Source organism: Sorghum bicolor, chromosome 3 (assembly GCF_000003195.3).
Source record: "Sorghum bicolor cultivar BTx623 chromosome 3, Sorghum_bicolor_NCBIv3, whole genome shotgun sequence".
In the NCBI taxonomy this organism is placed as follows: Eukaryota; Viridiplantae; Streptophyta; class Magnoliopsida; order Poales; family Poaceae; genus Sorghum; species Sorghum bicolor.
The window spans coordinates 45,147,873-45,163,126 of record NC_012872.2 but is presented as its reverse complement, the minus strand read 5'-3'; the positions used below and the strand labels follow the sequence as shown (position 1 = coordinate 45,163,126).

At 51.6% G+C, this 15,254-nt stretch overlaps 1 protein-coding gene across 1 annotated transcript; it reads left to right on the top strand.

The window, feature by feature from the left end:
* LOC110433697 lies at positions 483-1,040 on the top strand. Its single transcript, XM_021456209.1, has one exon. It carries the CDS (start codon positions 483-485, stop codon positions 1,038-1,040), a length of 558 nt encoding a protein of 185 aa, XP_021311884.1.

Sequence of the window (15,254 nt, the reverse complement as noted above, 5' to 3'; positions counted from 1 at the left end):
ATTACTTTGAGTCTCATCCGGTCTCAGTAGTATCATCTTTCCCTCTGGGGGAAGTGATTCAGAACCGTGAAGCTAATGGCAGGATTGCCAAGTGGGCCATAGAACTCATGGGTGACGGAATCACCTATGAGCCTTCGAAAGCCATAAAATCCCAAATCCTAGCAGATTTTGTGGCAAAGTGGACGGGGACACAGCTCCCCCCACCACAGATCTAGCACGAATGCTGGACCTTGTACTTCGATGGGTCTCTGATGAAAACCGGGGCCGGCGCGGGCCTCGTCTTCATCTCACCCCTCGGGGTAAGGATGCGGTATGCAATCTGACTCCACTTCCCCACCTCGAACAATGCAGCAGAGTACGAGGCCCTCGTCAATGGTCTCCACATCACGATCGAGCTTGGGATCAAACGGCTCGAGGTCTGAGGCGATTCTAGACTCATCATCGGCCAAGTCATGAAAGAGTCTAGCTGCCATGATCCCAAGATGGACGCGTACTGCAAAGCGGCCCGACGCCTGGAGGAAAAGTTCGACGGCCTCGAGCTTAACCACGTACTAAGAAAATACAATGAGGCCGCCGACGCACTCGCCAAGCTGGCATCCAAGCGGGCCACGGTTCCCCCTAACGTTTTTGTCAGCGACCTCTACAAGCCTTCTGTTGACTACAAGGACGACGAGGGGTCGGATAAACCCCCAAGTGAACCAGGCCCCGACCCCAATGACCCCGCTGTTCAGGAGCAGGAGACCATGGACATCGAGCCTGAACCCCCTGCACCTGACGACTCACCAGACTGGCGCTACCCCTTGCTGCAACGCCTCGTCGATGGCACTCTGCCCCCAGACCAGGCTGAGGCAAGGCACGTGGCTCGTCGCGCCAAGACCTTTGTCCTCCTTGACGGAGAGTTGTATAAACGCAGCCCCTCGGGCATCCTTATGCGTTGTATCCCACGTCAGGACGGGATCAAGCTCCTGCAGGACATACACTTGGGGGCTTGTGGCCATCACGCCGTGCCTCGGACGCTGGTAGGTAATGCCTTCCGGTAAGGCTTCTACTGGCCCACCGCCGTGGCCGACACCACGGAGATCGTGCGGACCTGTGAGGGATGCCAGTTTTACGCTCGGCAGATTCATCTCCCCGCTCAGGCCCTGCAGACGATCCCCATCACCTGGCCTTTTGCTGTCTGGGGCCTCGACCTGGTCGGGCCTCTGCAGAAAGCGCCCGGGGGCTTCACCCACTTGCTCGTCGCAATCGACAAGTTCTCCAAGTGGATTGAGGTCCGACCCATCACAAGGATCAAGGCCGAACAAGCAGTGCTGTTCTTCACAGATATTATCCACCAATTTGGAGTGCCGAACTCCATAATCACCGATAACGGCACACAGTTCACCGGGCGAAAGTTCCTGGAGTTCTGCGACAGACACCACATACGTGTGGATTGGGCAGCAGTGGCTCACCCCAAGACTAACGGCCAAGTGGAGCGTGCCAATGGCATGATCCTCCAGGGTCTAAAACCCAGGATTTTGAACCGGCTGAACAAGTTTGGAAAAAGATGGCTCAAGGAGCTACCGGCCGTGGTCTAGAGTCTAAGGACTTCCCAAAGCCGAGCCACAGGCTTCACCCCGTTCTTCATGGTCTATGGGTCGGAAGCTGTCCTCCCCACGGATCTGGAGTACGGGTCTCCAAGGGTACAAGCCTACGACAAAAATAGCTGTAAAATGTCCCAAGAAGACGCGCTGGACCAGCTGGATGAGGCCCGAGACGTAGCCCTCCTACACTCCGCCAAGTACCAGCAGGCCCTCCGCCGATACCATGCGCGACGAATCCGAGGCTGAGCCTTTCAAGTCGGTGACTTGGTGCTGAGGCTCAGGCAGAACAACAAGGGTCGTCACAAGTTCACACCCCCGTGGGAAGGACCCATCGTCATCGCCGAAGTTCTCCGACCCTGCACCTACAAGCTCGCCAACGAAGCAGGGGAGGTCTTCAAAAACGCGTGGAACATAGAACAGCTACGTCGCTTTTACCCCTAGAACTTTGTAAAAATTTCCATTTGTTCATCATCTTGAAAGAATGAATAAATTATATGACCGTTTCTTTTGAGTAAGCCTCGGACCTGCCTTGCAGAGTCCTAGCCTTCCTCGGGGGCTACATAGGGGGGAACCCCCTGTGGCAACTCCATATCTTTTTTCTTTTTTCGCACAAAGAACCCCGGCCCAAGGTCTTTTTCCCATTTCCTAAAAAGATTTAAGAAACCGAAAATTCATCCCCTAAACCTTAAGGCATGAGCCCGAGGAAAGATCTGCGCCCACGAGCAAAGACGACCTCTACTCACCTTAGGGTCAGGGGGTGGATCCGGACTTCAAAAAACTACTAAGGAAGAAGGAAAAAGACCTAAGCTCGGGGATTCCAGCTAGCGCAGACTCTAAGTAGCTTACCAGACCTCACGCTGCTGAGGTCGGGTCGGCATAAGGGAAAAGAAAACAAGACACTTAGGAAAAAAGCTCAAAAGGAACAATCATATAAATATTCATACTTAGCATTAATATTGTATATACAATACAAGGCCCACTGGCCTTAACATCTACAAAAAGAAATCTAACTTAAATGGCCTTGTTGTCCTGCCTGCGCAGGCCCTTGCGCCCTGAGGGAGGGAAGCTCCACCTCGTCATCAAAGAAGGCGGCCAAGGTATCCCCGGGGGCAGTCGCGGCATCTTCAAGCCTCTGCACCTCCTCCTGGGCCTCCGTCTCGTCGTCAGGGAGGACGTAGCCCTCACAAACCGCTGGCAAGTCAATGCCGGCGTAGTGAGAGCTCACTACCGCCAGGGCTTTCTTCACCTCGGCGTGGAGCGCCTCCCTCATCCTCTCCCCGGCCCGGGAGTAAAGGGCTTCGACCCGACTCTGCAGCGACGACCCCGACGCCGTCACCCTGTGTCCCTCGCACGCCGAGGTGACCACGGATTCAAGAACCGAGCTGTCTGAAACCTCGGCATCAAGGGACCTCTGCAGGGCCTCGGCAGCAGAAGTCGCCTCGACCACCTTCCTCTCTAACTCTGTTGAAAAGCAGAACAAAAAATGAGAAATCAGGAAAACTAACCCAAAAATACAAACAGGGCCAAGGTAAAACGCGCAAGTCTTACCCTCGGCTCGCTTCTCGTGCTCCGCCAAGCTCCAGTGCCAGCGGGCCACCTGGCTCTGAGCAGCAGCAAGGTCAGCCTGAGTCTGGTTTAGGGCAACGTCTTTTTTGGCGAGCAAAGCCTCAAGCCGAGCAACCTCGCCCTTGTACCTCTCAGCCACCGCCTTCTGCTCCTCGGATTCCTGGGTAAGATCCCCGACCCTCTTCTCTAGGGGGTGACCTTTTCCCGGGCCTCCTGAGCCTCGGTTGCAAGGGCCGAGCACTTCTGCCGAAGCTCGGCAGAGATCTCGCACTCCTTCGCGAGCTCCCCCTCAGCCGCCTCCCTAGCAGCCCTCTCGTTCTCACAGGTCACCCAGGCGTCCCTTTCCCTCCGGAGAAAAACTGACTTCTCTAGAGATGTAGCCTTGAGCGCCTACAGAATCAGAAGTCGCACAGGGAGTCAGTGTTGCAAAATAGAGCAAAAATACTTCACAACATGGGAGGAGGCCTTACCTAGGCCAGGTTATACATGTCTCGGCTCACGAGCTGAGAAGCTTGGTTGATGGCCTCGACGCTGGCACGCCCGCATGCGTCCAGACCCTGCCAGAGGTAATCCTCCGACTGGTCGTCCAGAATGAATCTGGCCCCTCCCTCTGCGTCGTCGAGGTTGGGCCAGAATATGGGGCTCTTGCCCCATCAGGCATCGCCCTCCCCTCCCGCCGTGGGAGCCTCGGGCGCCGGGTTGGACGCCACGATGGCTCGACCTTCCTCAATCTGCGCGGGCCGAACAGCGCCTCCCAGACCGGCATCCTCCGGCCTTTGGGGCCTTGGCGACCCCGTCTTCTGCCCCTCTCCTTCCTAACGGCCCCCTACCTCCTCGCGGCTCAGGGGGGTGGCGACATGGGCCTAGCCGACCCAGGAGTCGACTGCGCCCCCCTCTTCACGACCTTCAGGGGGGCCAGCGCCACCGGTGCTGCCTTCTGCTTTTGGCTGAAAAGATAACACAAATCAGAAGAAAGAGAAAAACAAAAAATCAACAGAAGGATCAGAAATCCCGTACATACCTCGCTCGGGGGGCAGCCTTCTTCTGGGAGCTCGGAGCTCCTTGAGGGCCTCCCGAAGCGCCAGGGGCCGTAGGCCGGACCCCCGTCTCGCCAGCGAATGGCGTGGGGACCTCAACGGCGGTCTCGGCCTGCGTCGCCTCCACCAAGCCGCTAACCTCCGTCCCAGACTCTGGGCGGGGCTCGGCTAGGCCCTCCGGCGCTACCGGTTGAGGGGGCACCTCGAATCCGCCCCTTGACGCCTTCTCCCCTTCTTGGGGGCCCACGGGAACTGAGCCCTCCCGAGGGGCGCTGTCCTCGTCATCTACGATGATGTGGGGGACGGTCTGCCCGCCCCCCGGCGCTTGGGACCCCTCGGGGGCCTCCGACCCCCCCTCGGGCCTTCGACCCCTCTGGGATCTCAATCCCCCCGCCAGCAGGGGGGATTATGTCGTCCTCCTCCGCCAGCTCGTCAAACCAGTCGGTGTTGTCTCCCCCACCCTCTATCTCCGAGACTGAAGTCTCGGGAGAGGCGGGCAGGGCGACCCCCGCCTTCTCGACTTCACGGTGGTTCTTGGCTGAAATCTCTCGCCGTTGCGCTTTCCGCGCCGCCTTGGCCTTCTTATCCTCTTTGGCCTTCTTCTGTTCCTCATTTCGGGCCCGATTCTTGGCCCGGATCTCCTTGTCCTCTAGGACAGGGGGCAGGGAATCCCTGACGATCCCCATCCTCTACGAGTAAACGACAGTCAGGAAAAAGGCAGGAAGAAAAAAGAACAAGCGCAGAAATTGACATCTTACCAGAGAGATATAACCCTTTTCAGGGTGCATCGACACCACTCGGGAATTCTTCATGTCCGGGTGCGTCGTCTTCTCCACCCAGGCGGCGATGTCCGATGCTGATATCGGCTCGGCCAACATCTTCGTCCCGGCCCAAGGGACGTCCCGGGTCATCTCGAACATGAATGCTCGCCACTGCGCCAGCGGGAGCAGACTCCTCTTGTGAAACGCCATCGCCACCGTGGCCGCGGTGACTCGGGCATCCCGCAGCTTCTCAAGCCCTGCAAGAAGCGGGGCGAGCTTCTTCTGCTCCTCTGTAGGAGCGCCCCACACCCACTTCTGGGGGCTTTCCATCACCATCTTCCCAGTGTACGCCGAGAGAAGCCCACCATCGTTCCGGAGGTAGAACCACCTGTTCTGCCACCCCCGGTTCGACGAGGGCATCGCACTCCAGATGTACTGGGAAGACCGCTGCTGACGGAGTTGCAGCGTGCAGCCACCATCTCGCAGGGGGAACTTCTCCCCTCCTACATAGCGGGCCGACATCTCCGCCTTGAAAAGGTGAAGCCAGAGGTTCCAGTGGGGGGGAACCCCCAGAAACCCCTCACAGACCGTGGCGAAGACGGCGGCCTGCATCACCGAGTTGGGGTTGAGCTTGTGCAGCTCCACCTTGTAATAGTGAAGGATAGCCCAGATCAGTCGACCGGCCAGAGTTCCGAACCCTCGGTCTAAGAACGATAGGAAACAAACCACATAGCCCAGGGGTGGGTTTGGCTCCCTGTCGTTCGCCGAAGGGACGATCCACTACGGGAACTCGACGTCTTTGAGAGGACGGAGAATCCCGGCCTTTACACGGGCGTCCAGCGCGGACTTGGTCACGTTGCAGGGTGGCCACGCCTCAACGCCGGCCATGGCTTTGGATGGAGAAGAGCGTCTGCGCGGCGGAAATGGAGAAGATGGTGGCAGAAGAGGAGGCAGGGGGCAGGAGCTTTCTTGCGCAGGAGCAGTTGGTAAGGAACCAAGTCCCCTACGGCCGCTTTTATAGAAGGGGCGCGCCACGGCCACAACGCCTGCGCAGAAGACCAAGTGGGAAGGAGAACAACCGTCGCCCACTTCCCACCAGGTGAAAAATTCGAAGCACCAACTCCCTCCTATCCTCACGCCCGCCGCACGCGCGCATTAATTTCGCAGGCGAAACGTCCCATCCGGTCAGGGCACAACGGCACGGCCGTTTCGAGTCCCCACGCGCCGCGCCTCAAAAGGAGCGCCCTGAAAAGTTATGTCGGGGCGGTTCCTTCCAGGGCAAGCGGCGCTCGACCCCCCACTGACCAAAGTCGCGGGGAGGTCTCCGTCGGGCGCAGACTCCGTCTCGCCCGACCCCCTACTAACCCCGAGCAAAAATCGCAAGGTGGTTCTTGTCAGGCGCGAATCCCATCTCTACCGACCCCGACACTGCAAACAAACCTAAAAAAAACTTTCAGGGCTAAAAATCCGCAGGCCACGGCCACCTACGTTCCAGAGGTTGCGAGACTGACCTGCAAAACAGGTTCGAACAAGTCGCCTCAGGATGACTGAGCGAGGGATGATTGAAGATGAGCACAATAGAGGCCAAGGTCCGAGCCCCATAGGGGGTCGGCGCATCTTTACCAGTCATATCCGAGACCCATGCGGGTGTCACGCGAGTGGGATCCCATCGAGGGAGGCACCGAGCCCTCAGAACCTAACGAACGGTTCCGACATCCACCGTGACTGCCCTCGGGTATTTTTGAGATGTGCCCATAAGGCCACTAGCCGACCCCTATCGAATGGGACTCGGACATCCACTTGGATCTACCCGCTTGCAGCTCCCGGGGAACGACGATACTCGTCCATCGAGGGTAGTACGGTGTGACCCACCAATCCTCTGAACGAAAGGATGAATGAGGGACGGAATTGCTAAGACGAGAAAGAACCTGATCGACCCTTATGGGGAAAGGGCTCGGGGCTTCCTCGCACTAAGGGAACAGGCTCTACGTGTAAAGAGCACGCAACCTATCCCACAAATACACCCGACCGAATCACTCAGGGGTAAAAGCCTTTGAAGTAATACACACCATTCCTCCAAAAGGCTCGCGGGCTACACCCGTGGGTGCGCTCGCGCGCACCCTCCGGAGAAAAGTAAAAAAAGTTCCCGGCCAACAATGGTCCCTTAGAAGAGAACCTTTGAAGAGGTGACCTGACCCCTTCAAAGGCTCGAGGGCTACTGTTGGGTACCATAAAAAGGGATACCCAGATCAGAGCGATAAAAAACCCCCCTAGGATCACCAGGACGCGGGCCCCAGCCATCTACTTCCTCGATCTCGAAGCTCAAAACACGGCAGGCCCGACCCCCAGGGCTCGGACGCAGACACCGTATCGACCGACCCCCACTAGCCTCGGGTGCAAGTTCCGTCTCACCCGACCCCCCCAGGGCTCGGGCGTAAGCTCCGTCTCGCCCGACCCCCTAGAGGCTCGGGCGCAGAACACCGCCTCGCCCGATTCCCTCGGCCTCGGGCGTAAGTTACGTCACGCCCGATCCCCTCCAGGGCTCGGGCGCCAAATAGATCAAGGCAAGGCTTCCGACGCACGGCGCCCGTAACCGTGACGTGACAGACGCAGTGACTTCTGTGTCACAGCAGGGCATGGCGGCGACTATTCCAACCACCCTGGCCACTGTGGCCTTACCTCTTTCACTATGCAACCTTACCTCTTTCACTGTGGTGTACTGCCTCACAGTGAAAGAGGAATGGGGAAGGTTAATCAGCATCACTATTTGCTGTCTTCTCCCACTGTTAACAGGACAAGCAGCAGCATCACCGATCCGACCCCCACGACTCCCACAGGACTCGGTGACCCTCCACAGGAGCAGCCATGCTGTCAGTCATGCCTCAAGGACGGGATGGGCAAGCTTCTATAGGGTTGGGACTGTTACTCTTCCACTCAGCAGAAGGAAATCTCCAATCACCATGTAAATCCCCGCCTCCCCTTAAGGCTATAAAAGGGGAGCCAGGGCTCACGACTAAGTTCATAGAGTTCACGATACTCGCTCGCAGAATAGCAACCAGTTCTCTACCCACCACAAAGTCGAGACTTGGGACTTAGCCCTCTCTCGCAACCTGCTTGTACCCCCCTACTACAAGTACCTTTGGGTGCAAGGCTATACAGACCCCCGATCTCACTGGACGTAGGGCATTCCAAGCCCGAACCAGTATAACCCCTCTGTGTCTCACTTGCATCACCATCCAGGCTTGGGTAGTTATGCAAACTTATACTCGTTTGTGTCTAGACCACGAGTCTAGACGCCGACAGAAAGTGACATCGGCTAACATGATTGATTTTGTGAAAGAGCACATTGTTTACCGATTTGGTACTCCTCAAACAATCACTATTGATCAGGGTACTATGTTCACATCGGGAGAGTTTGACGAATTTGCAATCGGTATGGGGATTAAATTACTGAATTCTTCTCCTTATTATGCTCAAGCCAATGGACAAGCCGAAGTGTCTAACAAAGGGATTATTAAGCTTATCAAGCGAAAGATTGAAGAAAATCCTAGAAGATGACACACATTGTTGTATGAAGCCTTGTGGTCATATCGGATGGCATGCCATGGATCAACTAAAGTTTGACCTTATCAGTTGGTGTATGGGCACAATGAGGTGTTGCCATGGGAGATTAAGACTGGATCTAGGCGGGTCTCTTTTCAAGATCAATTGACTACCAATGACTATGCTACTTTGATGAAAGGTGAGTTGGATGATTTGGCAGAGCATCAGTTGAGAGCTTTGATGAGTATAGGAGAGAATAAAAACAGAGTTGCTAGATGGTATGATAAAAAAGTAAAAGCTAAGGAGTTTGCCGATGGAGATTTGTTATGGAAGTTAATTCTACCGATTGGGACAAAAAATTCAAAGTTCAGAGAATGGTCTCCTAATTGGGAAGGACCTTATCGGATAAATCAATCTGTTCCTGGTAATGCTTATATTTTGGAAACTCTCAAAGGAGTTGAATTTCCTAGAGCATTAAATGGAAAATATCTAAAGAAGTATTACCCAAGCATCTGGGTTGATGCATAGAAGTTTAAGTGCCGATAACGCTCCTATCGACTGGATAAAATGTATCTAAGCTCGTAATGTTTTAAAAAGTGCCAATAACAGTCCTATCAGCTAGACCAGAATGATCAAAAGTTTCTAAGGGCAGAACGAAACAAGATGCCGATGAAAAGCTCACAAATTCAGCAGAGCTTGGATAGTAGATATGGCCCGTAGATGGATCTGGTTGGCTTCTTCAATCTCTCGGATGTCCTCATCGGCAGAACCCTCTATTGGCTTCAATTTCTTTTTAATCTGCAATGCTTTACGAGTCTGGATGTTCCGTTCTTACTGAAGAGTCTTGAGTATCTCAAGCAGCTAGCTTTTTTCTTGTTGAGTTTGGGTCAGGGCCTCTTCCACTTGTTTGAGCTCAGCTAGCAAAGCCTCCGTTCTTGCCGATAGGGTGGAGATCTTTTGCTTTTGTTCATCCCCTGAGGACTGCAGAATGCCGATACTCTTATGCTTCTCATCGGCGATGCGCTTTACTTGCATTACTTCCTCTAAAAGTCAGGCGTAGGCAGCTCTGTCAGCAAGGCACTCGGTAGCTTTCTGGTATTGAAGCTGACGGCTCTCTAGATGGGTAGCTTGGAAAAGAATCTCTTCAGCATCGGCTGGAATTTGACCGCGAAGGGTCTTAAATAGAGCTTTGGCTGGATCGGAATCATCAACCAACTAGGCGGTATCTTGATGCAGCAGGGCCAACAGGTCTTCCAGCTTGGCTTTGATTTCTGCCGATGAGATCCCTACTGCTTGGGAAGAGCTCGCTTCTTCACCCTCATCATCAGAAATATCGATGGCAAAGGAGAATAAGCTGTCTGGGGAGGCTTGTTCCTGAAAGAAGATAAAGATAAGTTATTTGATGGTCAAATATTAGTGATAAAGGATGGAAATCAGATAACTTACTTGCTTCAAAACAATTTCACGCCTCTGGCCTGATGATGCCATCAGCACTATGGGTTGATTGGCTGAAGTTACCGATGGGATGATATCAACTGAGAAGTTACGAGGGTAATTATGACTCACAAAAATAAGAGACATCGGTAATAATGTTATGATCAGTACTTTACCTTGAGGGGGGACGGTGCTTGTTTGTTCTGGGGGGACAACTGATGATACACTAAAATCAGCTGGATCGGCAGTCTGCTCAGATACATCGGCTGGTGCTTCTTGTGGCTGAGGTGCTGATCGAGGAGGGGACGGTGCTTGCTGTGTCTGGATTTCTGGTGAAGAGGGGGATGATTCCACTTGAATCGACGACACTGGACAAGGAGGAGAAGACGGTGCTGTCCTCTAGCGCTTTGGTTGCGATTTGGTGCTCTTGGGACCTTTTCTCTTGGCTTGGCTGGACTGGGGAGCATCAGCACTTGTTTGGGCGCTTCTGGTTTTCACTGATTTGCCAGTTTGCTGTTGCAACAAACAGAGATATCATGAGAAGAGACATAAAAGAATATTGATGAAATTTTGTTGAACAGTGAAAGTTACCGATGAGGTCCCCGTAATAGTTGATGTGCCCTGAAAAGATTATGTAAGTATGGGATGAAATCGGTAGAACCCAAGGAAATTAAGAATCTACCTTGAAGGCCTGTGCCAGGGTGACAGCGACAATCGATGGGGAAGTCTTCGACCGCCTGGTGGTCGTCTTCTTGAAGCGCACATTCCGATGCGCCAAGGCTGCTAAACTCGGTGCATTATGACCGATCAGAGAGATTGGACCTGATGGAAGGAGTTCGATCGATCTTCCACTCCTACTGACTGTCAAGGCTGGATTGTCGACCTGTTAAAATGAAAACAAGTAAGTTACCAATAAGAATAAAAGAGATAAGGAAGTTAAGAGATCGGTTGAAGACTTACAGTGTTATCAGGAACCTTATAGTTGGGGTCGATCATGCCATGATATGTCAGAGCCGATGTATTGAACAAGTGTTCCTTCCATTCTTCCCACCACTGCTTGTACATCTGAGTGATGAAGAGGGCTGGGATCCATGCCGATAAATCAATGTCTAACATATCGGCATTTGGCTGAAGCTGAGCTATTCTTATCCACTCAAGTCCACTGGTTATAGTCTCCCTTGGCTTCACCACATCGGCATAACAGAGTCCAATCGGCAGCTGCCCAAAAGCCAGTTGATGAGCCAGTGCCGATGGGTTATAAAATTCGTAAGTGGGGTTGGAGTTCTTCTCACTACCAAAAGTATTCACTAGGATTGCCCTTGGAGTGATGATTGCCATCATCAAATCGGTGTCTTTGTTGAGAGCATCATCAAAAGGGTGAAAGGTCAGCAGGAATTTGGTCTCTGGATCTTCATAAAGCATCCATGCCCGCTGATCCTTGGGAAGGCCATCATACAGAGTCTGGAAAAATCGGCTGACATGGTCTTCATTTTCACTAGTACCGGGTAGACCTATAGCAGCCTCACCGTAGTTCAAAGGTGGGTGAGTTGCCGATTCTTCATCAGCTAGTTCATAATCTTCAGCGATACCTCTGGGGAATCGTTGTGCGAAAAGGTTGAACCGGAGGCGTTTGTGCATGTGAACATTAAGCCACATGTTGATGAACCACCAAGGGCCTCCTAGGTTGCCGATGGGTTCGCCCAACAGGAGCTTCTCATCTACTTGATGGAGGAGGTGATAGGCGGAAATAGGCAAGTATCGGCCAAGAGGAAATCGGCCGCCATCGGCTAGTCTTTCTGCTGCCGATAAGTAGACAGAGGTAGGTCCTATCGATCGGCCACAGAAGACGAACTTATCTAGCCACATATTTAGGAAGATGGCATGTTCCCTCTGCCCAACTCGTCCTGTCCTCTAGTACTTCTGAATGTACCCTGACCAACCGTCGATGTTGCGGGTTTCTACTTTGCGCTCGGGTTTGTGATCATATAGATGGCTATCATCGTCAGTTGGTATGTCTAAGCCAGTGAGCATGAGCACATCGGCAAGAGTAGGTGAAGCAGGACCATGGCCGAACAAAAAAGCATTGAAGGTGTCTGACCAGAAGTACGAAGCTGCTATCAATAGTGATTCATTTCTTTCCATATCGGCAATGGATAGCCTAATGCACTGGTCTAGTTTACGCTCACTCCATTGGACTTCATTTGAGTCGCCAATTCTCAGAAACCAATCTCTCCACCCCTTAGTAGAACTGGGCCAAGATCGGAAAGTATCTTTCCACAGATCTAAGGAGGAGTTTTCAGCTCTAAAAGGGATTCTATTTGTCTCTGCATTGATCAGATCGGTAGGGTCCAGGTTACCCAATGGCCCGAGACATTGAAAGTGGGGTTGATCGGTGGGGATGACAATTTTATCAGCCAATTCCTAAAGGTTTGAAGGTTGGAAGAACAGAAAAGAAAAAAAGGGGGAAGAACATACTTAGTAAATAGATTTGCAAAAGTTAAAGTACGGCAAGCGAAAGAGAAGACAGGGAGAAATTGACCTCAGGGACGGTAAAATTGATCTCCATTTCTTCCGGAGAGGAAGAAGATCGACGATTTGAGGGATTGCTGGGGCTTGCTGAAGTTCTCGGAGTCCTTGAACAATGTTGCCGCCAGGAAGAGGGGTTTGGAGAATGTAGGATGACAAGGTGGAGGAGGAGTGCCAATGAATGAAGTATTTATAGCGTAAAGTGAGCAGGGGCAATTCTGACTTATCTCTTTGCCGTATCCGTGAAATCTGAGGGTGTTCAGGTGGATATGGTAACTGTTCGCACGGTAATCAAGTGATTGTGCAGGTGATTTGGCAGCAAGCGGTCATGATTTTGAAGATATCTTACTATGCAAGATCTCCTGTTTGGCTCATCGGCAAGCCTCTCTAACGGAAATGTTGCCGATGCACGTATAATTAGGAGATTCGGTTCGAGAAGTTGAGAGATTCGAGGAGTATGTTGGAAAATTGGACTAAGGTTGTTTGGATTTGGTAATCAATTACTGTCAGGAGGGAGTAATTGCAGAAAGACATCATTACCGAGGAGAATTTGGAGCATTAATGATTTTATACTCCGAAATTGGGGGGCTTGTGTTGACACCAATTCTGGACATGTATCCTTGGACGCGTATCTGGGAGTTAATGAGGCGTAGATTGGCAAGCAAAAAAGTGGTGACTAGTTGATAGAAGAGTTGCCAATGAAGATTGATACCGATAATGAAACAACAGAATGTGGCCAAGATCAGGAGTGGTAATAGATCTATGCCGATGACTAATGCTGATGGTTGCCGATGGCTATAAAAGGTGATTCGCCGATGATCACGAAAGGAGGTGCAGGAATTGTCGATCGGATGGCGATGGTGTGCCGATCGGTGGTGGTGGATAAATTAATATTTTCCATAGTTATTAGAGTTTGCTCTGCATACGGATTCCGTTCAATTTAGAGTTCGAGTTCTAGTCGTGTCTGATTGTAACTCTTTTAGACAGGGTATAAATGTAGACCCCGTAGCAATGTAAGAAAGATAGACACAATCAATCAAACACATGTTTTTACATCTATTCCAGCATCTACTTTTTCGTTGACTTCGTCAATTTGTGTATTTTCCTTTTACTACGAGTTCTTAGGAATTCCTCAAGTCAACCTCGGCGAGTTCTCAAGTTCCGCGTGAATACCTGTTGGCCATGACATTCGGGCACATCGCTGTTGTCGGGACCAAAGTATTCGAGTTATCACCTTTGTCGATTGTAAGGTCAAATTGGTTGGCACGCCTTAACATCAAATCGGGTATTCGCCCTTTGTGTTTGCAGATCTACTTTTGCACCAACAGAAATAATAACTATTTATTCCTATGCTTCCCCTAGCTACGACAAAGGCTTCATCAACTCCTGTCTTAAGTCTTCATCGAGTCCTGTCCCATCGGTAGCAGCCTCCACAACTTCCTCCATCGGCATCGGCAATCATAGTAACAATCAACAAATATCGTTTTTGACCTTATCTCGATCCTGAACCATCGGAAGTCTTCCACCGATCATCCCCTATCATTAGCACTATCTTTATCTGTCGATCCCCATCAGCATCCCTCTGCCACGATACAATAACCTTTCTATTACCAATCGATTTGCATCAACTAACTTGACCTGTTCCAAAAACGGTGTCAACACATGCCCCCCAATTTCGAAGTATAAAATCATTAATACTCCAAAATTTCCTCCGGACAATGATTATCTTTGCAAAATTATCTCTCTTTTTAACAAAAATCTATTACCAAATTTGGATAAACCTAGCCTTGATTTTTGCATCCCAGTAAATGTTGATATTTGGGAACGCAATAAGGAATTGATCCGCAAGCGCAAGGATATCGGTGAGCACTTCACCCGGGATGTTATCCAGAGTATCGTTTTTATATTTTTACCACTAGGAGAAAGAGTGCATCTGACTAACCCGGTCTATTACTACTAACCTTTAGGCTACAAAGAATGTTTCTCGATGTGAGCGATGTATAGAGAAGACTACAACCGTAATCTTGTTCTAACCTTGGTAAGGATGATCTACTGTTCTGTTGGGGAGGCTCACGGAATCTAGACACCACAAAGGATGTTCAACCCGCACCTATAAACCCTATCGATCCTACTAACGGGATATGGGCTGCAAAGGTAACTCGGAAATGTCATATTCCTCGCCGCTACCATGGTCCAACTAGTTAGGGGATATCTATGAGGATCCTAGCCCAAACACCATGTTTACGCTAGAGATGATTACTCTAAACTCTACGCGAAGAGATCAAAGTAAACTCATAAACCAAAGAACAATAAAACAATAACTTACTAGAATTTAGAAGTCGAAATACTGAAGAATCCTAGGAGCAAGCTTCGGGTTAGGAGAGCTTGATCCCGCAGGTACAACCTCGGAGTAGACACCGACAGGCCAGGCTTCCTCCAATCTACACCTCCACTCTATCTCCCTCAATCTAGTAGATCTAGTCTACTCTCACATAGGATGCTAAGCCCTAAGTCTATGTAGAGGAAAGGTTATCCTTCGAGGGCACCTCTCAACTCTATAATGAACTTGTTCTCCTCGAGGGGCCAGGGGGTCTGCTTATATAGTCCCCTCAAGTGAATCTGGGCCGTCGGATCAAACCGACATTGATTGAACGGTTATCCTTGATCCTTTAGGTTGGTGGAGCATAATCCGCGAGACGGGTCCTGATTGGTCTCTGCAACAGGGCGGGCACCCAAGGGGGGAGGGCGGGTGCCCTGCCCCCGGGCCCGATCGCCTTCCTGTTCGTTCTCATGGCTTCTGGAGT